The sequence below is a fragment of the Balaenoptera acutorostrata genome, chromosome 11 (assembly GCF_949987535.1).
Source record: "Balaenoptera acutorostrata chromosome 11, mBalAcu1.1, whole genome shotgun sequence".
Taxonomy (NCBI): domain Eukaryota; kingdom Metazoa; phylum Chordata; class Mammalia; order Artiodactyla; family Balaenopteridae; genus Balaenoptera; species Balaenoptera acutorostrata.
Genome location: NC_080074.1, coordinates 62,651,509 through 62,673,313, shown reverse-complemented (window position 1 = coordinate 62,673,313; position 21,805 = coordinate 62,651,509). Strand labels below are relative to the sequence as shown.

The 21,805-nt window shown below is 47.1% G+C and overlaps 1 protein-coding gene across 7 annotated transcripts in view; it reads right to left on the bottom strand.

Annotated features, from left to right (window-relative positions):
- Positions 1-821: 821 nt before the first annotated feature.
- The window catches only part of CSAD (cysteine sulfinic acid decarboxylase), a 25,033-nt gene continuing 4,049 nt past the window's right edge, over positions 822-21,805 (bottom strand). For 5 of the 7 annotated variants that reach the window (XM_057556072.1, XM_007179802.2, XM_057556075.1 and 2 more), the window contains exons 2-15: positions 10,791-10,927; positions 10,381-10,507; positions 10,211-10,301; positions 9,783-9,889; positions 9,214-9,329; positions 8,664-8,743; positions 8,296-8,350; positions 4,312-4,428; positions 4,165-4,229; positions 3,798-3,879; positions 3,177-3,376; positions 2,970-3,021; positions 2,720-2,809; positions 822-1,186 (exon numbers count right to left, since the gene is read on the bottom strand). In XM_057556072.1, coding sequence (XP_057412055.1) covers positions 1,013-1,186; positions 2,720-2,809; positions 2,970-3,021; positions 3,177-3,376; positions 3,798-3,879; positions 4,165-4,229; positions 4,312-4,428; positions 8,296-8,350; positions 8,664-8,743; positions 9,214-9,329; positions 9,783-9,889; positions 10,211-10,301; positions 10,381-10,507; positions 10,791-10,916 — 1,482 coding nt within the window. In that variant the 5' untranslated portion in view covers positions 10,917-10,927 and the 3' untranslated portion in view covers positions 822-1,012. Of the gene's footprint in view, positions 1,187-2,719; positions 2,810-2,969; positions 3,022-3,176; positions 3,377-3,797; positions 3,880-4,164; positions 4,230-4,311; positions 4,429-8,295; positions 8,351-8,663; positions 8,744-9,213; positions 9,330-9,782; positions 9,890-10,210; positions 10,302-10,380; positions 10,508-10,790; positions 10,928-11,171; positions 11,260-21,805 lie in introns of those variants that run through there. The other 2 variants (XM_057556070.1, XM_057556074.1) reach the window with 2 other exon arrangements.

Here is a 21,805-nt window from a genome sequence, read left to right as displayed (position 1 = left end):
CTTTTGGTCTTTCCCCTCCCACTCAAGATTTTTGGGAAAATTTTTTCCTATTTTTAGCCTCTCTTATACCTTTACTTTTTTGCAAATTTGCGTTCTCCAATATTTTGTTGAAAGATAACAAACTTCACAATATACCAAAATAATACAGCTGAAAATTTAACTTTATTATTTTCCTATTTAAAAGTAATAGAGGGGGGCTTCCCTGGTGGCGCAGTGGTTAAGAGTCCGCCTGCCAATGCAGGGGACACGGGTTCGAGCCCTGGTCCGGGAATATCCCACATGCCGTGGAGCAACTAAGCCCGTGCGCCACAATTACTGAGCCTGTGATCTAGAGCCCACGAGCCACAACTACTGAGTCCGTGTGCCACAACTACTGAAGCCCGCGCGCCTAGAGCCCATGCTCCACAACAAGAGAAGCCACCGCAATGAGGAGCCTAAGCACCGCGACAAAGAGGGGCCCCCGCTCCCTGCAACTAGAGAAAGCCCACGCACAGCAACGAAGACCCAATGCAGCCAAAAAAAATAAATTTATAAAAAAAAAAGCAACAGATACTCCTTATATCATAAAAGGGGAGCACAAAAGGTATAAAGAAGTTAATTTTCAAATTGCCTATAATCCCATCCCAGAGAAAACTATTAACATTTTGGCATATTTCATCTCATCAGTCTTTTCCTATGTATTTTTGAATGCAGCTCAGATATTACCATATATAAAGTCTTATATCCAGCTTTTTCAACATTATATTAAAATTATTTTTCTCTTATCTATAAAAATCTTCTTTGTAAACATAATTTTAATGGCAGAGTAATATTCCATCATATGGATATACTATCATTTATTTAAACATTCTCTTAATATCAAATACTTAAAGGAGAGTTAGTGGGTCAAAGCACATAAAAATTAAGACGGCTTTGTTTCCTGGAGAGGTTGTTCTTGAGAACACGGGGAGGGGATACAGGGAGATGGTAAGGGTTGGGGGAGGGGTCCAGGCTAGCAGTGAGACGGAGCGGCTCAGAGGTCCTGGCCCAGCCGTTCCAGTTCATTCAGCAGGAAGTCCATATCTGCCCGCGTCAGCACAGGGTTGGCCACGACCATGCGGAAGAAGTTGCCCCGGGTACCGTGGGGCTGGTAGCCAATCATCATGGAGCCCTTCCTCACCATGCGCTCCTTGAGGACTGGGGCCACCTGTGGGAGGAGTGGAGCGACCTTCCAGCTGCAGCCTGGGGTCAGGTGAGGGGGTGGGCTCCCCGACTTGCACCTCCCTCCACCCAGACACCTTCCAGAGACAGCAACTCACGGCTCGGATCCTGACGTGGCCCCAGTTTACCCTTGCCACCATATCCAGCCCACTGGACCTTCTCTATCTCCTGCATTCTTTCACATCTCACCATTCTCCACGTTACCACATGGGCCATTTTCTGCTAAAACCTGACTTTTCACTGAATCTCAACACTGCTTTTTCAGTCTAACTTCAAGCCTTCATCATCCTCGACACCTTCGTCTCCCCGCTCTGAATTCCTATAACATTTTTGATCTGTACCCTGTGATCTAATACAGTGGTCCCCAAACCTTTTGGCACCAGGGACTGGTTTCGTGGAAGAAAATTTTTCCACGGACCGGTGGAGGGGGGTGGTTTGGGATGATTCAAGGGCATTACATTTACTGTGCACTTTATTTCTATTATCATTACATTGTAATATATAATGAAATAATTATACAACTCACCATAATGCAGAATCAGTGGGAGCCCTGAGCTTGTTTTCACTTGCCATTCACTGATAGGGTTTTGATATGAGTCTGCAAGCATTGATTTATTATGGTCTCTGCACAGTCAAACCTCTCTGCTAATGATAATCTGTATTAGCAGCCGCTCTCCAGCCCTCGCATCACCACCTCAGCTCTACCTCAGATCATCAGGCACTAGATTCTCATAAGGAGCGTGCAACCTAGATCCCTCGCATGCACAGTTCACAGTTGGGTTTGCACTCCTATGAGAATCTAATGCCGCCGCTGATCTGACAGGAGGCGGAGCTCAGGTGGTAATGTGAGCAATGGGGAGAGGCTGTAAATACAGATGAAGCTTCACTCGCTCGCCCATTGCTCACCTCTGGCTGTGCGGCCCGGTTCCTGACAGGCCATGGACCGGTACTGGTCCGTGGCCCGGGTGTTGGGGACCCCTGATCTAATATGTAATTTCCAAGACTGCCTTGAACACACTGGTTTCAAATAGGTAACGCTTGTTTTCTGAAATAACTCCTTAAGGGTAAGAACATTCTCGTCCTTTCGTATCATCTGCAGCACCTAGTACCGATCTATCCTTAGCGACCAGGACATACCTCCTGGCCTGACAGGGTTGTTCTGTCCCCAGCATTAGTGAGCAAAACTTCCAAGATCTTTCTGCCTCACATCTCTGTCCTGAGCCTGAGCTCCCAGCAGAATGCCCCACACCATGGATCTATGTACTGTACACTGGTGACTTCTCTTGTAATGCCCCTCTCCGTCTTCTTCTTACTTTCCAGACGCATACCTTATCTCCCATTCCCAGGCTCACAGAAATGAGGACAAGTGGGTGTTGTCTTCCCATTCATGGTCCCCACCTCGGGAGCAAGAGACTAGCCAAGGGAACTGCCATGCCACTCACAGCCAGCAGGGGGCAGAAACACACCAGCTGCATCGGATCCCTAATGGGTTAACCAGAGCAGGGAGGAGACTGCCTACCTTAGCCAGCCTTTCACCGTAATCCGGACTCCCCTTCTTCTCCTGCAGACTGGGGGGCACGTACCAGAAACACACGTTGACAAATTCAGGCTGGGAGGAATGAGGAAGAGGAAGGTGTGAGCTGAGGAAGGGGGACCGTTCCCCTCTCACTGCCCCTCTTCCCCAACCAGGGCTCTGCTGGGGAAGAGGAGCAGTGAGAGGGGAACGGTGGGGGGGCGAGGGATGCAAAAGAGCACAAGGTCGGTCATACCTCCATGACCAACTCAAAAGCTTCCCGCTTCTTCAATTCCTCCACCAGGTACCTGTGAACACAGAGTGAGACATCATGGGTGGAGGAGGAAAGGCAGAGATACAGAAACAAAAGCAACCCAGAGACTGAGCCAAAAGACACTAAGAGCAGGAAAGAGGTGCAGGGCTGGAGCCCGGGGAGGGGAAACGGGACTGCCCCCACTCCTACCGGGCAAGGGCAAAGGCCTGGTCCACACGCCGCTCCAGCCCCTGCCCGCCCTGTGCCTTCCACATGAGCCACAGCTTCAGACAGTCCACGCGACGGCCACACTGCACCACCTTGTCTCCAGTGTCCAGAGCCACATCGTAGAACTTGTCCTGCTGGAACAGGTAGCTGGCCTGGGACCCGTGGCAGCGCTTGAGCAGGTTCTGTGGAGGGTGAGGAGACAGTCAGACACACCCTCCCCGCCGAGGTTTCCTCCAGAACTGCACTGGGCCATTTCTTAGCTCAGTCCACATGCTTCTTTCCCTGGAACCAGGCGGCACTGATGGGACGGCTGCCAGCTGACTGAAACCCTCTCTCTGGGTTTTCTTCCAACACTCAAGAGTTCTTCCCAAATGACCCAGGATCCCTCCGATTACAACTTAAGCTGGGAACTTTTTCCTTTGCATTACGACAGGGGAATGAGGGAGCCCACTACAGGGGATTAGGGTGGTCACAGATATTCAGCTTCAGATGGCATGGTAAGGAGAACATGGTAAGGCCAGGAGCTCCTCTCAGGTGGGATAGAAAAGAAGACAGAGGTCCAGGGTGGGAAGTGGCACCAGGGCTGGGGAGGGGCAGACCCACCGAGGTGTCCCGGAGAAGAAGAGCTGAGCACTGCAGGCCTGCGGAGAGGAGCTTATGAGGATTCCAGGCCACGGAGTCAGCCCTGGGGTGCACACAGCAAAGCAGGGTCAGCTGGCTCCCCCTCAAGCTGCCCAACCAGAGCCCCCACCTTTCCAGATCTCCAGTAAAAGGGGCTTCGGTCTCACCCCAGCCCAGCAGAAGAATTTCCAGGTCTGACGTCTGACCTCCCAGCCCCAATCAACCATCTCTCCAATCTCCCTCCTACCAGCCTCCTTCCCCTACTCCCATCTGAGCTCCCTGGTCCAAAACTACTCTCTGGATCAAGGATTTGAAGGGTGAGATTCAGGGCGTAGGGGGCTGTATGCACCTCTGGATCCCATTCAGGAGATGTCTATGTGTCTGTGACAGCAGGACGCTCCCACCCCAGGCGGCCTGTGGAGCAAAAGGAACAATGTGGGCCTTGGCCTTGGCCTCAGTTCAGCCCACCCCATCCTCAGGCCTGAGCACCACTCACGTCCACGTGCAGCCACAGCCCATGACGCTGGCACACGTCTGCAACTGCCTCCAGAGGGTCAAAGGCCCCCAGCACGGTAGTGCCAGAGGTGGCACTGACCAGGAATGGCACAGCACCCTGTGGCAAAAATGCAGAGGGAGAAAGAGGCTGTGAAGTCATCTCAAGAGCTACCAAGAGCCTGGTGCTGAGATCCAGCTCTATAAACTTCACATGCCTGACCTGGGCCCTTGCAACCTTACAACGTGTTACTGTCCCCTTTAATTTGCAAGTGAGGACACTGAGATTCAGAGGAGTTAAGAAACCTGCCCCCAAGCTGAAACTCCAGAGATGGAATTCAAACCTAGGTCTGTCTGATGGTCTATTTCCAAAGTTCATACTCTTTCAAAAAAGTTGAATGTCTTACTGGAAGATCAAAATGCTATTTTAAATATCCTAATAGTACAAAAGTTGATGAAGAAATTGAATTAGTATTCAAAAAACTACTACAAAGAAAAGCACAGGCCCAGATGGCTTCACTGATGAGTTGCACAAAACATTTAAAAAAGAATTGATACCAGCTAGGGCTTCCCTGGTGGCGCAGTGGTTAACAGTCCGCCTGCCAATTCAGGGGACATGGGTTCAAGCCCTGGTCCGGGAAGATCCCACATGCCGCGGAGCAACTAAGCCCGTGTGCCACAACTATTAAGCTTGCGCTCTAGAGCCCGCGAGCCACAACTACTGAGCCCACGTGCCACAACTACTGAAGCCCGCATGCCTAGAGCCCGTGCTCCGCAAGAAGAGAAGCCACCGCAATGAGAAGCCCGCACCGCAGCGAAGAGTAGACCCCGCTCGCCACAACTAGAGAAAGCCCGCATGCAGCAACAAAGACCCAACACAGCTAAAAATAAATAAATTAAAAATAAATTTTAAAAAAAAAGAAAAGAATTGATACCAGCTCTTCATCAGCTTCCAAAAAAAAAAAAAAGAGGAGGGAACACTTCTGAATTCATCCTATGAAGTGAGTATTACCCTGATACCAAAACCAGACAAAATATCACAAGAAAACTACAGAATATATCTCTTCTAAATATAGACATAAAAATCTGCAAAACACTAGCAAAACAAAATCTGCAACATATAAAAATAATTATACACCATGACAAAGTGGGATTTGTCCCAAGAGTGCAAGCTTGGTTTAACATCCAAAAATCAATTAATGTAATACATCTTATCAATAGAATAAAGGAAAAAACCCACATTTCAATGTGGCTTATTGATCATCTCAGTAGACACAGAAAAACATTTGACAAAATCCAACACTCCTTCATGATATAAACACTCAAAAAACTAGGATTTGAAGGGAACTTCCTTAACCTGATAAAGGGCAACTACAAAAAAAACCCACAGCTAACATCATACTCAATGGCGAAAGACTGAAAGCCTTCCCCCTAAGATCAGGAACAAGACAAGGATGTTCACGCTCCTCATTTCTATTCAACATTGTGCTGAGGTTCTAGCAGGGCAATTAGGTAAAAAAAAATAAGAGCCATCCAGATTGGAAAGGAAAAAAGCAAAATTATCTGTATTTACAGATAACATTATATTATACCGAGTAAATCCTAAGGAATCCAGTAAAAAATACTATTAGAGGGCTTCCCTGGTGGTGCAGTGGTTGAGAATCTGCCTGCCAATGCAGGAGACGCGGGTTCGAGCCCTGGTCTGGGAAGATCCCACATGCCGCGGAGCAAATGGGCCTGTGAGCCACAATTACTGAGCCTGCGCGTCTGGAGCCTGTGCTCCACAACAAGAGAGGCCGCGATAGTGAGGGGCCCGTGCACCGCGATGAAGAGTGGTCCCCGCTTGCCGCAACTAGAGGGAGCCCTCGCACAGAAACGAAGACCCGACACAGCCATAAATAAATTAATTAATTTAAAAAAAATACTATTAGAATTAATAAATGAGTTCAGCAAGTTCACAGGGTACAAGATCAATATTCAAAAATCAGTTGTGTTTCTACACATTAGCAGTGAACAATCCAAAAATGGAATTAAGAAAACAATTTCATTTATAAGAACATCAAAAAGAATAAAATACTTAGGAATAAATTCAACAAAAGAAGTGCAAAACATATACTCCGAAAACTACAAAGCACTATTGAAAGAAATCAAAGAAGACCTAAATAAATGGAGGCATTCCATGTTCATGGATCTACAGATTGAACATATCCCTATCAAAATTCCAGTTGGCTTCTTTGCAGAAATTGACAAGCTGATCCTAAAATTCAAATGGAAATTTAAGGGACCCAGAAAGCCAAGACCATCCTGAAAAAGAACAAAGTTGGAGGACTCACACATCTGATTTCAAAATTTACCACAAAGCTATATTAAGACAACGTGATCTATAGGATAGACATGCAGATCAATGGAATAGACCGAGAGTCCAGAAATAAATCCTCACACTTACACTCAATGGATTTTAACAAGGATGCCAAGACAATTCATTGGGGAAAGAACAGTCTTCTCAAAAACTGATGCTGCAACCATTTGCATGTGGAGATATATATATATATTTTAAATTTATACTTAAATACATAGTTGAGGTATTTTCAGGTTAACATATATATTCCCATCTTATTCTTTTAAATGGCTACATACTACTCCAATAATAACAATAACAACAATGGCAGCTAATATTTATATACTGCTTCACTGTTCTAAGTGCTTTACACATAATTCATTTAAGCCTTACAACAACCCCATAAGTTCTATATTATGCTCATTTTACAAAGGAAGAAACTGACACAGATACATCATAATTTATCTATTGATGGATATTTAAAATTTTTTTAAAAATTTTACACTTCGCTCCAGTGCACACAATTCTAAGCACTTGTGATGATGATTTATAGACTAATCCTAGCAGCAGGACTCAGAGTCAGTGGATAGATACATTTAAAAATGTTATAGGACTTCCCTGGTGGTCCAGTGGCTAAGACTCCGTGCTCCCAAAGCAGAGGGCTCGGCTTCGATCCTTAGTCAGGGAACTAGATCCCACATGCCACAACTAAGAGTTCACATGGGACTTCCCTGGTGGCGCAGTGGTTAAGAATCCGCCCGCCAATGCGGGGGACATGGGTTCGAGCCCTGGTCCAGGAAGATTCCACATGCCGTGGAGCAACTAAGCCCATGCGCCACAACTACTGAGCCTGCGCTCTAGAGCCCGCGAGGGGGAACCCCGTGCCACAACTACTGAAGACCGCGCGCCTAGAGCCTGTGCTCCACAACAAGAGAAGCCACCACAATAAGAAGCCCGCACACCTCAAAGAAAAGTAGCCCCCTCTCGACGCAACTAGAGAAAAGCCCGCGCGCAGCAACGAAGACCCAATGCAGCCAAAAATAAATAAATAAATTTATTCAAAAAAAAAAAAGAGTTCACATGCCGCAACTAAAAGATTCCGCATGCCACAACTAAGACCCGGAGCAGCCAAATAAATAAATAAATATTTGTAAATAAACAAGTAAATAAATAAGTAAATAAAAATGGTATAGATAGTGCTGAAATGCCCTCCAAGACGGCTGCAGCAGCTCCCATGTCCGCCAGCGCGGAGGGGCGTGCAGGGGCCTCCACATCTCCCATTGCTCCAAGTCTGCATTGCTCACCACTGGCCCGCACATCTTCCTGAACTTCTCCCTGCACAGACCCTGCCAGCTCACAGAAGCCTTCTGTGCTACACCTCAGGTCCCCAACATCCTCCCTGCGGTGCCCCTTGGGACTCCACTCAGTGAATCAGTCCTGCCCCTGCCCTGGGATCCGATCCTGCCCGTGGGTCTCAGCAGGACTACAGTGTCCTTGCTCCCCAGGGATCACTTCAACCCACCAGGGAAATGGGCACAGAGATCAAGGAGAGGGATGAGGGGAGCCTTGAGTAGGGACAGGCCAAAGAACCCTCCAAGAAAGGAACAGAAGGGTCCTGTTCCACTGCCTCATCACCCCTCACTCACTCACCTCAGCCTCGGCCAGACCGATCTGCCTCTCCAGATCCTCAGGGATCATTTTCCCTCTGGAAAAGAAAACTTAGTGGGTAGGGGAGTAATAGGTTCTCTAGGCTGGGCAGCAGAACTGTCGAGAGCAGGGTAATGTGCGGTTAGCAATGCAGAGGCCACAGTGTTGATTTTTCCCTAAGAGGGGTAAACAGATCTCAGGGGACAGGGTGGAGACTCTAGCAGGCACTGGTAGACAGCAGAGGCAATTCGGCGGGAACAGAGCAGGGAGAGAAGTCCGCCGGGGTGTGCACCAGAGGCCAGAGCCTCTGGCAATGAGAAGGCACACTGTGCCAGGCTGGGTCTGAGACACACAGACGGAAGGACCTTCACCTCTCATCTGCCTTGACCATTCGGACACTGTCGGTGCCAAGTCCCAGAAAAGCAGCTCCTTTCTCGATGGAGTAATGACACTGTGGAGGAAGGCAGAGGGCAGGGAGGGTGGGGAGGAGAGAGACTGGTCAAACAGATGAGACCCTGTAGACCAGGGCTTCTGAAACACTCATGGGCCTACAAATCACCAGTGTGTCTGGTTAAAATGCAGATTCATATTCAGTAGGTCTGGGCTGGGGCCCGAGATTCTGCATGTCTAACAAGCTCCCAGGTGATACTGATGCTGCTGGTCCGTGGCCCATACTCTTAGCAGAAAGGGTGTGGACTGCGTACACTGCACTGGATGCCCTTCTGCTACCCCCACACAGGAGGCAAGGTGAACGGGGAGCGTTTACACAGCCCCCTTGGTTGGAAGGAAGCACATCCGCCTGGGGGCAGGCTGGTCTCCGAAGAGATGGGTCTGAGCAGGCAGAGGACCTGACAGGTCTCGGACTCAGCTGGCTGGAGATTAGAATCGGGGAGCCCAGGGTAGGCCTGTGCCTCTTCCCACCTCCTTTGATGTGAAAAGGGCCAGGGGCGGCAGTGCCCGGAGGCCCCTCTGTTTGCAATCCGGGTAGCGCTGATAGCGGGCCAGGTTCACAGCATACATGTTGGAGATGGAACCACCTGTCACAGGGAAGGGGTGGTGGCAAGAAGGAGGGGCAGTGGGTCAAAACTGGAGCTTGGCTCTCTTGACCTCTCCACCCAGAAGAACTGATCAAAGAAGCACGAGTGATTGGCTACCAGGCCACGAGTTCCGAGGGCTCGACAAATGGCACGCTGGTAGCCCAGAACGGCGGGATCTGCAGATCCCCTGACCCCCCCTCCTTATCCTGGGCTGATCCCAGGATCCACCACCCCACCCCACCCCCCGCCAGGACAGCAGGCACCGATCCCATGTATTATCTGGCAAACACGAGGATACAGGGGCCTGGGCAGCTTCTCTCTGGTTTGGCCTGAGTCCAGCTGGAGAAGAAACAAAGAAGAATCACCCCTCCCTGCCAGCTTAGAGCAAGAGAACAGTGGGGAAGGAGGAACCCTTGAAAAGGCCAAAGAAAGGCCGCCCTCCTGTTTACATACCAGGGCAGAAGACGCCGTCCCCAGAGCTCCAGCCCACCAGGGCCCGGAGTTTCTTCAGCACCTCTTCTTCCATGAGGACAAACACGGGGGCGATCTCATATGTGTACCTGCCAGGAGAGGGAATGATGAGAATGGGAAAGAGACAGGGAGAGAGGAGGTGGAGAGAGTGAGTGAGAGGAGGGTCCAAAGAGAGGACTGAGTTGGTGAAAAAGAACCAGGGAGGAAAAGGTGAGAAAAAACCGGAGCCAGGAGACATGGGAAAGCTTGGGAAAGGAAGCCCAAAGGGTAGGAGGGGAAAGACTCTGCCAGCAGAGATTCCCAGAAAAGACAGGGGGGCAAGCACCATTCTCCTCTCCCACCCACAGAGTGTGTCTCCCGCAAACCCAAATCCTTTCGGGGTGGTGGAAGGGGGCCCTGGGATGGCTCACTGGCTGGTGTTGAGGCTCTCAGTGACAATGCGCCCGGCCAGGGCATGAGGATCCAACCCTGAGAAGAGCTGGTTGAAGAAACGAGGGTGACCTGGAGAAGGGGGACAGGGGCTCAGAGTGGAGCTGGGTATGAATTCTAGACACGCCTCCCCGCAGGACCCAGGACCCACAGGTCTTCACACTGTAGCGGATCACAGCCCGGCAGCGCTCCAGGATCTGCTCCTGTGACTCCCCCTCATTCCGCAGCTCCAAATCCAGAAGCTGCTTCAGCTCCTCCGGCTCCTTCCACTCGCAGACCTAGGAGGAGAAGCGGGAGATTCTGGGGGCACTGAGGCACCCCACTGACTGGCTGCCCAAACCACATCTCAGCAGACAGAAGACACCACCAAGCTGCACTTACAGCAAGTTAGGAATATTTTCCAAGCAACACATGAACAAGGGTAAATAAACACAGTCTGGCCCAGTATGTAATCCCTGAGGCACACAGTGAGAGTGATGAATTCTGGGGAGAAGCCTGGACAGAGGAGGAAAGTTCTCAGCCAGGTTTGATGGGCAGGAGGAGGAGGGAGAAAAGACCCACCTTCTCGGAGGCACTGGTCCCTTTCCGAATGACCTCATCCACCACAATCCCAAACACATTCTGGAGCAAGGCTTCTGCAGCCACGGCGTCCCCATCAAGGGAGAGGAGTGGTTTAGAGTCAGCCATCAGGAGAAGATCTGTGAGCAGAGCAGGAGTTATTCCCTACTCAGCCTGTGGACCCCACCTGGACCTAACCAGCAAGAACTTCAACTCCGTAATGGGCCTAAGGCCTAGCCCCAGCCTTCACTGTACAGATAAGGGCAAGTGAGAGCGTCCAGGGAGAGAGCCAGCAGAAACAGGTGGGAAAGAAAAAGGCAGTTAGTGCTAAGCAGGTAGAATCCAGTGGCCACTGCTCACCAAAGGCAAAGGTGAGAAGCTTACCTTTCTGCTCAGGTCTTTGTCCAGGTGAGCTGGAAGCAGGGGACACAATTGGCTTTTTAGAGTGTTAGGACTAGGGCAGCAGAGGGAGCAAGGTATACGCAGCAGTCACATGACCATGACATCATTCTCATGACCCTTGCCCAAAAGATTTGGGATAGGGCCAGCAGGTTGAGAGAAGTTTCCTGAATAACCATTAGCTGACATGAAGAAGGGGGGAGATGAGATGTAAGGCAAAAACACATGCCACCTTCACTTAGGCTGGAGAGGAGCAGAGAAATGGTTTAGGCAGGCCTCAGAGGCCAATCTCTTTGCATCCCAGCCCCCAGAGTCTTCTCAGAACTGTCCTGATTTCTACAGCCCTCCTCTCCAAAGAGCAGGAAGAAAAGGGGGCCACACTGAGGAGGCAGATTGTTAAGCAAGTATAATCCTGTGCCTTGCAGGTTGAGAGTGCTCAAGAAACAAGGAGTGGCTGTTTGAAATGACCACCAACTGTGTTCACACCAGGGTGCCGGGGGGGTCGGGGTCGGGGTTGGGGGGTGGGGAGGGTGGACACTGACGCACGTGCAACAGTTACAGCCCAGGGCACTGGCTAGATGCTGATCCCAAGCGCTATTCAGGAGAAGAGATGGATGAAGGCTGAAGACTGGGGAGGATCTGCAGTGGGACTGGGGCTGCAACTTGAAAGCGGGCAGGAGAAACGGGACTGGAGAAAGGGAGGAAGAGAGGCATTCAGGGACAGGGGGGAATGCCATGAGCTTACAACGGGAATGAGTATGGCTGATTCTCAGGTCAGTGAAGGTGCCTGGCTGGCTGGAGAGAAGGTCTGCAAGGACGACATGGGAGCAAAGGCAGGGTGGGGGCAGAGCTGCACGAGATTATGGAGAGCCTTGAGTACCAGCCAGGCCAAGAATCTAGATTTTATCCTGCAGAAAATGGAAAGCCACTGAAAGATTCTGTGGCAAGGATTAATGTGATGAAAACAACGCTCTCAGGAGAACAGTGTATAGCAGATGGATGCAGAAGAATGAACAGGCCACTGCTGTAAACCAGGAAAGAGGTGAGCCACATGTGAATAAGGGTGGTGTCGCTAGGGAAGGGCAGGCAGAGGAACACGCAGGCTTAACCACTTGCTGGATTATACTCAATTCAACACTTACGGAATCTACATTGGAGGGGAAGGAAGGGCCAAGGACGACCCTGGGGTTTCAAGCCTGGGTGACTGGAAAAATAATGGTGCCCCTAAAAGTAATAGGGATGCGGAAACTGGAGGCTGGATGGAAAGTAAGATTGTTATTTCTTGGAAATACTCATCTAAGTGGAGGTGTCCAGGGCTACAAATACGCATATGGGAGGAAGTCAGGTCCAGAGCTCTGCCGAGATGCAGGAATGAGAAGCAGACTCGAGAGGTGGGCCACAGCTGAAGCCTCGTGATGGGCTCCATTCCCCAGGGGAGAGAACGCTCACAGAGATGGCCAGGGAGAGAGGGGCAAACACCAAGGCCTGGGGAACCCGCCAAATGAGGGGATAAGAGGATCCAGAAAACATGGAAAGGAAGGAATCTTCCTCTGGTATAATCCACTGTCAGCAGCCACTGGACCCCAAGCTAGTTGAAAACACAGGTCCAAGGGACCCTAGTGGTCCTATCCTTAAACTTCTCCTCAGTAGATTGGGTTTTGGGAAACTAGGGGAGCTGGCTCAGCCTTGAGAATAAGACTCAATCCTTCATCAGTGTTCACTCTGGCTCCCCTGACAGGTGGCAGCAGTGGGGCGTTTTAGGTGGAAAGGCTAGAAGGAGAGAGGCTAATAAAAACAGGCACCATGGAAGTACTTACCACATGCCTCATTCTGTACTTAACATGCATTATTCTCATGTTCACAACCACTGAAGTTAAGTTTATGACCCACATTTAAAGATGAGGGAACAGATTTCAGAGACACTACGTATGTAACGTGTCCAGGTCATGCAGCCAGTATGTGGCTGAGCTGGGTCTGGACAAGGGTGTGCGGGGCTCTGAAGACCCCGCCCCTAATCACCAGGCTCCACCGCCTCATGCGGGGCACCCTCAGCCACTGAGCTTGCTGTGGCACAAAGGCTTCTGGGCCAGGAGTGAGCACACCTCAGGGCCTCAGTTTCTGTAAAATAAGGGATTTAAAGAGAGAACCTCCAAGGTATCTGTGGGTGTTCATCAGCTCAGGCTGTTGGATACGGCAAGCAGGCCAGGGGAGTGGAAAACAGGCTGCAAGGAGGGAACGACTGGTGAAGAAAGAGAGACCCCAGGCTGGAGGAAGGCTTTTCCCAAAGCTCTGAAGAGAGGTCTGCAGGGAAGATATGGCTCTGTCCACCCGGCCCCTTCTGTATCCATCCCACCAAAGTCACCAGTCAGAAATGAAAGGTGGGGACTTCCCTGGTGGCGCAGTGGTTAAGAATCTGCAGGTTCGAGCCCTGGTCTGGGAAGATCCCACATGCCGTGGAGCAACTAAGCCCGCGAGCCACAACTACTGAGCCTGCGTGCCACAACTACTGAAGCCCGCGTGCCTAGAGCCCGTGCTCCACAACAAGAGAAGCCACTGCAATGAGAAGCCCATGCATCACAACGAAGAGTAGCCCCACTCGCCGCAACTAGACAAAGCCCGCGCACAGCAACGAAGACCCAGTGCAGCCAAAAATAAATAAATAAAATAAATTAAAAAAAAAAAAAAAAGAAATGAAAGGTGGAGGTGAGGGCTCTGAACACCCCCAGTTTCCTCCGGGGTAAACAGGGAGGTGAGGCATCCCTACCCTCACGCCCCATACAGAATCCTGTCCTGGGGACCTGAGAGAGTTTTCCTTTTTCAAAGCAAGAAGGACATTAACCCCCAAGATAGAATGATAAAGCAAAGAAACATGAATAAACTTAGGAACAGCACTTTCGCCCCTGGCTGAGAAGATGCTGGAATGACCAAGTAGGGTTTGTTTAAAAATTGACAAGTTTTGTATGGACACCAAGGGGGGGAAGTGGTGGGGGGTGGGTGGTGTGATGAACTGGGAGATTGGGACTGACATATATACACTAATACGTATAAAATAGATAACTAATAAGAACCTGCTGTATAAAAAAATAAAATAAAATTCAAATATTCAAAAAAAAATTGACAAGTTTTTCTGACTTCATGGGAGCTTTAGTTCATAAACTCCTCCAGGCATCAACTCCCTTGTATCTTTCTTTCCTTCACTTACACAACCTAGATTGTATGATCTGTTGTTTCAACCACTCTTTGTCCAAAATCCTCAACTCCCTGGCCCTAATGTCCTTCCACCAAATCCACCTGGCAAAACCCCAATCCAACTGGCCAGTCCTTTTCTTACCAAATCCACCAGGACTGCTGAATTCTGCTAGTGAAAACCACCTAACCATTCAAATTGGTTTTGCTATAAATTCATGGTCTCTGTGCTCATTCCAATAAAACACACCAGATTAAATGCATATGTTTACTACTACTCTTTCCTGAAACCCCACTAAAATTTTATCAGTGGAATTTTAAATCCAGAAGAATAAAGCAGATGAGAGACAAGAGGTGAGAGATGTGAATAACTGTAGAAGATAGAAAGCAGAGGAGAAGTGGTAAGTGGTTCAGCAAATGCAGAAAGTTAAAGCCAGTCTGTCTGCAGAGGGTTATGCCAACAGGATATAAGCTGGTTCTTAGGGCAGAAGCCCAGAAAGGCTCAGGAATTTACAACAGTAGCTACCTTGGAATCCAGGAGGAGGAAGCACAGCTAAAAACGTGGAAATTAGATGAAAATTTATACAAGGAACATTTAGGCCCTCACTCTTCTCCCCCTGCCCATTCAGCAAGGCAACTCCCCTCTCCTCCACCTAATTCCAAAGAAGCAGGAAGTCTGTTTTCTTAGAGAAACTGAAATGGAGCGGCTGGGACTTAGGGATGCCAAGCACAGCAGAAGGTGAGGAGGAGGCACTGTACTGAATACAAGAGGATTAGCAGGAAGTATCCAATCAAGTCCTTTCTCCCAATCAGTGTTCAGAAACAGTGGCCTGGGGTAAACCTTCCAGGGCCAGGAGACTGGAGGATTCCCCTCTGGAGAAACTGACCTCAATAGCCCTAGAGAAAAGACCTGACACTCTTATTTCAGTCCTCACCCAATCACCTAGTCAGTGATGCCCACAAGTCAATAAATACATCCTTTCTATGCACTTGGGCCTTCCAATATGCCTTAGTGCCTCACTCTTAAATGTGAGCAGACAGACAGCCAGGGACTACCCGACACTTGAGGAAAGCCCCTAATGTGAACCACAGAGGTAAAAACAGACAAACTGAAAAAAGGTATTTGGTAGAAGAGGAGAAATGCAGGGAGCAGAAGAAAGCTTCAAAAATTCAGGAAGATACTGCATCCATAACAAAAAAAAAGGGGGGGGCGGGGGGTTGCTCTCAAAAAGGAACACTCAGAGAACAATGAGAAGCTCTCGGGTTTTAAAAATATGACAACTGAAATGACAGTCAAGAAAATCACACAGAAAGATAAAAATATAAAGAGATGGACAACAAAACAGAAAAGAACTATAGAAGATCAATCCAAAAGGCCCAACAGTCAACTAATAGAAGTTTCAGAAAGAGAAGGGAAAAAAGGAGGAAAGAAATTAAAAAAAAAAAAAAAAAAGCTTTATAGAACAGGCTAGATCAAATGGATCCACTGAATGACCAACAGGAAGACAGATGATAATATTGTTTCAGAACAATGGAGGATCCAAAGACTTCCAGAGACAAAACCCAAACCAGGTCACAGACAAAGGACAGAGAATCAGACCACATCACATTTCGCCCAACACAGGAGAGAGGTGAAGGGAATTCCCAGAACTGTGATGACGGTAGTAACCATCTTCAGAGGCAAAAAGCAGCAATGACTCTGGTCAACTGGACACACAACACTGTCTGGCAATATTACTATTCTTCTATTGTCGGCTCTATCTCCAATTCTCTGGAGCAATTATTTCAAAAATTTCCCACACCTCTCAAATTATTGACCTATCAACCTTCTCCCTGTTTCCCTCTCATTTCAAATTTCTTATAGAAAATAAAAACCATCCCAACTCACTCAACGTTTTGTCACCTGCACTCTGGATCCCTCTCTGCCTTACTTCAGTATTTATTCAGTATCTGGTATATATGTGCCAAGCACGTTGGTGACCACTAGAGGTCACAATGGAGAGCAAAAGACCACAGCCCTGCCCTCATGAGGTTCACAGTCTAAAGCACAGGTCACAAACTGGAAGACGGAGGGCCAACTGCTACCCATAGACATGGTTTTGTTTGGCTTGCATAGTACATTTTAAAACTTTAAAAAACAATTGTCAATACCGAAACTTCCAGCTTCTTGTGAAAAAAATCAGAAGATCTAGCAACACGGGGCCTGAATTTTAAGGAGCAACAATCATGTGTAGTTGGAGTTCCCCCTTTATTATTATTATAGTTGTGCATTCATTGTGTTTTCTTTTCAATTTTTAAATTTTTGATTAAGCAACATATTCAGGTAGTTCAAAAACAAAATATATGAAAATATTAATAGTGAAAAGTCTAATTTCCACCCTATTCCATATGCCCCATTCCAGGTAACTATTTTTATTAGTGTCTCAGATAATCTTTCAGAGTTTTTAATGCAAATACTAACAAATGTAAATATGTATTATTTTCTCCTTTTTCACATAAAAGCACATAATCACCGTTGTGCACCTTGTTTTTTTTCAGTTAACAGTATATGAGTGATCATATCAGAACATATAGAACTTCCTCATTCTTTTTTTTAATATAACAGCTTTATTGAGATAATTTACATACTCTAAAGCATATCCTTTTAAATTGTACAATTCAGTCCCACCTGCGGTACCAAAAAAATTTTTAAAGAAAAAATAAATTGTACAATTCAGCGGTTGTTCATATAGTAACAAAATTGTGCAACCATCATCACTAATTCCAGAACATTTTCATCCTCACAAAAAGAAACTCCCCATTCTCCCCTCCCCCCACCACTGACAACCACTAATCTATTTTCTGCCTCTAAAGATCTGCCTATTCTGGACACTTCACATAAATGGAAACAAACAGTATGTTATCTTCTGCGACTGGTTTCTTTTACTTAGCATAATGTTTTCAAGGTTCATCCATGTTGTAGCATGTATCAGAACTACATTCCCTTTTATGATCAGATAATATTCCATTGTACGGATATACCACATTTTAAGTATTCATCAATTGATGGACATTTAGGTTGCTTCCACTATTAAGCTATTGTGAATAATGCTGCTATGAACATTAATATACAATTTTTTGTGTGGACATGTTTTCAATTCTCCTGGGTACATACCTGGTAGTGGAATTGCTAGCTCATATAGTAACTTTACATTTGACTTTTTTTTTTTGGTTGCACCAGGCCTTAATTGCAGCTCACAGGCTCCTTAGTTGCAGCAGGAGGCCTCCTTAGTTGTGGCATGCGAACCCTTAGTTGCGGCATGCATGTGGGATCTAGTTCCCTGACCAGGGATCGAACCCGGGCCCCCTGCATTGGGAGCGAGGAGTCTTAACCACTGCACCACCAGGGAAGTCCCACGTTTAACTCTTTGAGGAACTGCCGAACTGCTTTCCAAAGTGACTACACTATTTTACATTCCCATGAGGGTTCCCATTTCTCCACATCCTTGACAGACTTGTTATTGTCTGTCTTTCTGATTACAGCCATCTGCATTTGTAACTTTGATAAGGATTGCCAACATCCATAGAGGTGACACCAGTGTATGAAAGCGCCTGTGTTCTCAGCCTCAGTAAAAGAGTACGCTGTCAAACTTCTGAATCTTTTTAATTCGAGGAGTAAAAAATATCTTAGTATAGCTTTATTTTGGTTAAACTCCTGTATTAGTCAGTTTTGCTGTGGTTAACTAATGACTTCAAAACCCCACTGTCTTGGGACTTCCCTGGCGGTCCAGTGGTTAAGACTCTGCGCTTACACTGCAGTGGGCGAGGGTTCCATCTCTGGTTGGGGAACTAAGATCCTGCAAGCCGTGCACGGTTGGGGGTCAGGGGGGACCACTGCCTTACAATAGAGATTTCTTTCTCTTTCATGGTTTATGTCGGTGGTAGGGTTGGCTATAGCTCTGATTCATGTGCCTTTATTCCAAGACCCAGGCTGAAGGAATAGCCCCTACTTGGGACACGGTGTTCTCACAGCAGAGAAAACCATGCACCAACTCCTAAAACTTCTGCTCAGACCTAGCATATGGCACATCTGGTCAGATCCAGTTGACCAAAGCAAGCCCTGGGGCAGTGGGGTGAGGATGTATATTCCTCCCACAAGGGGGCACTGCAAAGTGCATGGCAATGGAGGACGACTGGGTGACAATCCTCAGAAGAGGACTGGCCACAGGCCCTTAGAATTTTGCATTCTGTTTCACCTCAGTCCACACTAGTCCACCTCACTCATCTGCTTTACCTGCCTGGCCCTGTAGACATCTGAGTTGGACCCATTGGTCTAAAGGCTTCCTCTCCTTCTCCTTCAGGGATACCCTCTTGATTACCCTCGCCCCCCCATTTCTCCAACTCTCCTTCCCACTACCTCTTTCTCACAGCATTTTTAATTGTCTAAACCTCTCACAACACATTCCCACTCCAGCCACTTCCTCTTCTCAGCCAACCTTCTTAAAAGAGTTGTCTCCACTCCATCTTCATTTCCTCTCCTCTCACACTTTCCTGAGCCCACCACCATGTAGCTTGCACCTTCAATGCCACCAAGAACATCCCTGCCTCCAAATCCAATGGACACATATCATCTTTATCCTACTTGACCCTCTGGAGCCAACAGACAGTTTGCCATCCCATCTTGAAACATTTTCTTTCACTGGCTTCCATATGACTACCCCTGACCATTTCTTAGTTCCCTTTGCCTTTTCACCTTCCTCTGGCCCTCCCTCAGGGTTCTATCCCAGGGCCTTTTTCATCTGTGTTCTGCACCTCTCCCTGGACAATCTACTCTGTTCCCAGGGCTACATGCTGGTGACTCCTCCATCCCAGACCTCTCTCCCCAGCCAAGATCCATGATGCCACCTGCCTAATTTGGAAGTCTCACAGGACTTCACACTCAACAGGTCCAAAAGTGGACTCATTATGAGCCTTTTTCTTGAGGCTCTTTTTCTTGAGTTCCCTGGTTAGGTGAATGGTACCATCTTCTGAAACCTAGATTCTAACTGAGCTCCTGCCTCCTCGTCCTTGGCTGATTTTTTTCCTTTTTATTTAATCTTCAAATGTTATATCTTTCTCTCTCATTCAAAACATCAGCAGAACACTAAAACCTGGATAAAGCTTTTTCTTCTGGGTTATGTTGTAAAATTCTTTTCCTTAAAAGCACTTTAAAGGGAAGTGGTAACTTTACAGTGGAGAAACCTGGTGGACACCACCTTACCCAAGTAATCAAGGCTAACATCACCAGTAATGGGATGGATGGACCCATGGGCCTCCTGACGTGAGGCATGGAAAAATGGCAAAAATGCACAACCTGAATTTAAACATGAGGAAACAGATGTATCTAAATTGAGGATCATTCTACAAAACAATGTAGCCTGTAATCTTCAAAAATGTCAATATCATGAAAATTAAAGAAAGACTGAGGAACTGTTCCAGATTGAAGGAAACTAGAGACATTACAACCAAAAGGAATATGTGATCTTAAATAGGCTCCTGGATAAGGACGAAAAAAACCTGCTGTGAAGAAAGTTACTGGAAGAACTGGTGGAATCTGACATGAAAGGCCTCATAAGTATTAGAATTCTTCTATCAGTGCTACATTTCCTGAACTTGATCATTACATCGTAGTTATATAAAAGAATGTTCTTATTCTTAGGAAACATGCTAAATCATTTAGCAGCAAAGGAGCACTATATATGCACTTTCAGTTCAGAAAACAATACTGTGTGTATGTACCTACAAGCATTTTAAATTTATTTATTTTATTTATCTTATTTTTGGCTGCATTGGGTCTTTGCTGCTGTGCGTGGGCTTTCTCTAGTTGTGGCGAGCGGGGGCTACTCTTCATTGCTGTGGCTTCTCTTGTTGTGGAGCACGGGCTCTAGGCACGCAGGCTCAGTAGTTGTGGCATGCGGACTCTAGAGCACAGGCTCAGTAGTTGTGGCACACGGACTTACTGCTCCGTGGCATGTGAGATCTTCCCAGACCAGGGCTCGAACCCGTGTCCCCTGCATTGGCAGGTGGATTCTTAACCCTTACAAGCATTAAAAAAAAAAAAAAAAAGCTTTATTGAGATACAATTCACAAACCACAAAACTTACCCTTTTAAAGTGTACAATTCAGTGGTTTTTAGTATATTCACAAAGTTGTGCATGGATCACACTGTCCAGAACATTTTCATCATCCCAAAAAGAAACCCCATACCTGTTAGCAGTCACTCCCCATGCATTTTTTTAAAAACTGGAAAAGATGGAAAAAGTCTTCAAAATACTAACTGCGGTTATTTCTCGGTATTAGGATTATAGATGATTTTCATTTTCTTATTTACACATTTCTATATTTTTATAATTTTATATGATAATTCCATTGACTTATGTAATTAAAATAAAGATTATTTTTAAGCAACATAAAAGATTAAGGAGGAATGAAGGGGCAACAAGAATTCCAAACTATACAAATTGCCAGGCTCAAGGAATGACCCCATTACACCATGTGGTTTCCCAACTCCTCAATCAACTCTCATCTAAAAGGTCTACCAGGTGACAAAGGTAGCTACATACTGCTCATTTCTACTATGCAGCCCAATTGGCTCTCAGAGAGAGGAACGAGTTCAGGTAGTTCAACAAACACTGACTATCTAATGTCTGGCCCTGCCCCAGGTGGTGTGTCTGCCTTGTTTGCTCCAGCTAACAGGCCAGGAGGGAGGCCAGCACATAAAATAAAGGCATGCTCGCTCACTAAAGAAAGGGAGGGCTGTTTAACTCTGCTCAATTGGCCCGGGCAGCCTTCAAAGAGAAAACATTCCAGCTCTCCTTAAGGCGACAGAGAGCTGGTACAGGAAAAGACTAATCGGTAATCATTACGATACTACCTGAAAAAGTGATGGGGTGGGCCTGAGGGGAGAGTGTACCAAAGAAGGTGGGGAAGGTCGCCCAGGAGGAGGCCTGCCTGAGGGCAAAGGGATTAGGGCAGTTGCTTCTTAAAGCACTTTCAGCCAGGCTTATTGTTAGAAAGTGAAAACACTGACCTCCTAGCTGTCTACCTATTAACAAACCCCACCAACTCAACACCCGCGTTAATAGTGGCTCCAATTCTTATGTGTACAGTGTTTTCCCCTCTTCTAGACTGTAAATTCCTGGGAAGAGAGGTCTAAGTCTTATCCTTCTTTAAGTAAAGCACCAAATACAAAATAGGCATTCAGAAAAATGTTAGTTTTCATCTTTCCCACTCTCCTCTCCCTTCCCCCAAGGTCTTGCACAAACTTGAATAACTATTTCCAGGTACTGAAAAATGATGCTGCACTACACTTACATTGATATGCATAAACCAAAAATCAGTATTAAAGATAACTTAGAAGATTTGCAAAGGGTTTTTTTTTCTTCGTAAAGCCTTCTCACCTATGATCTCATTTG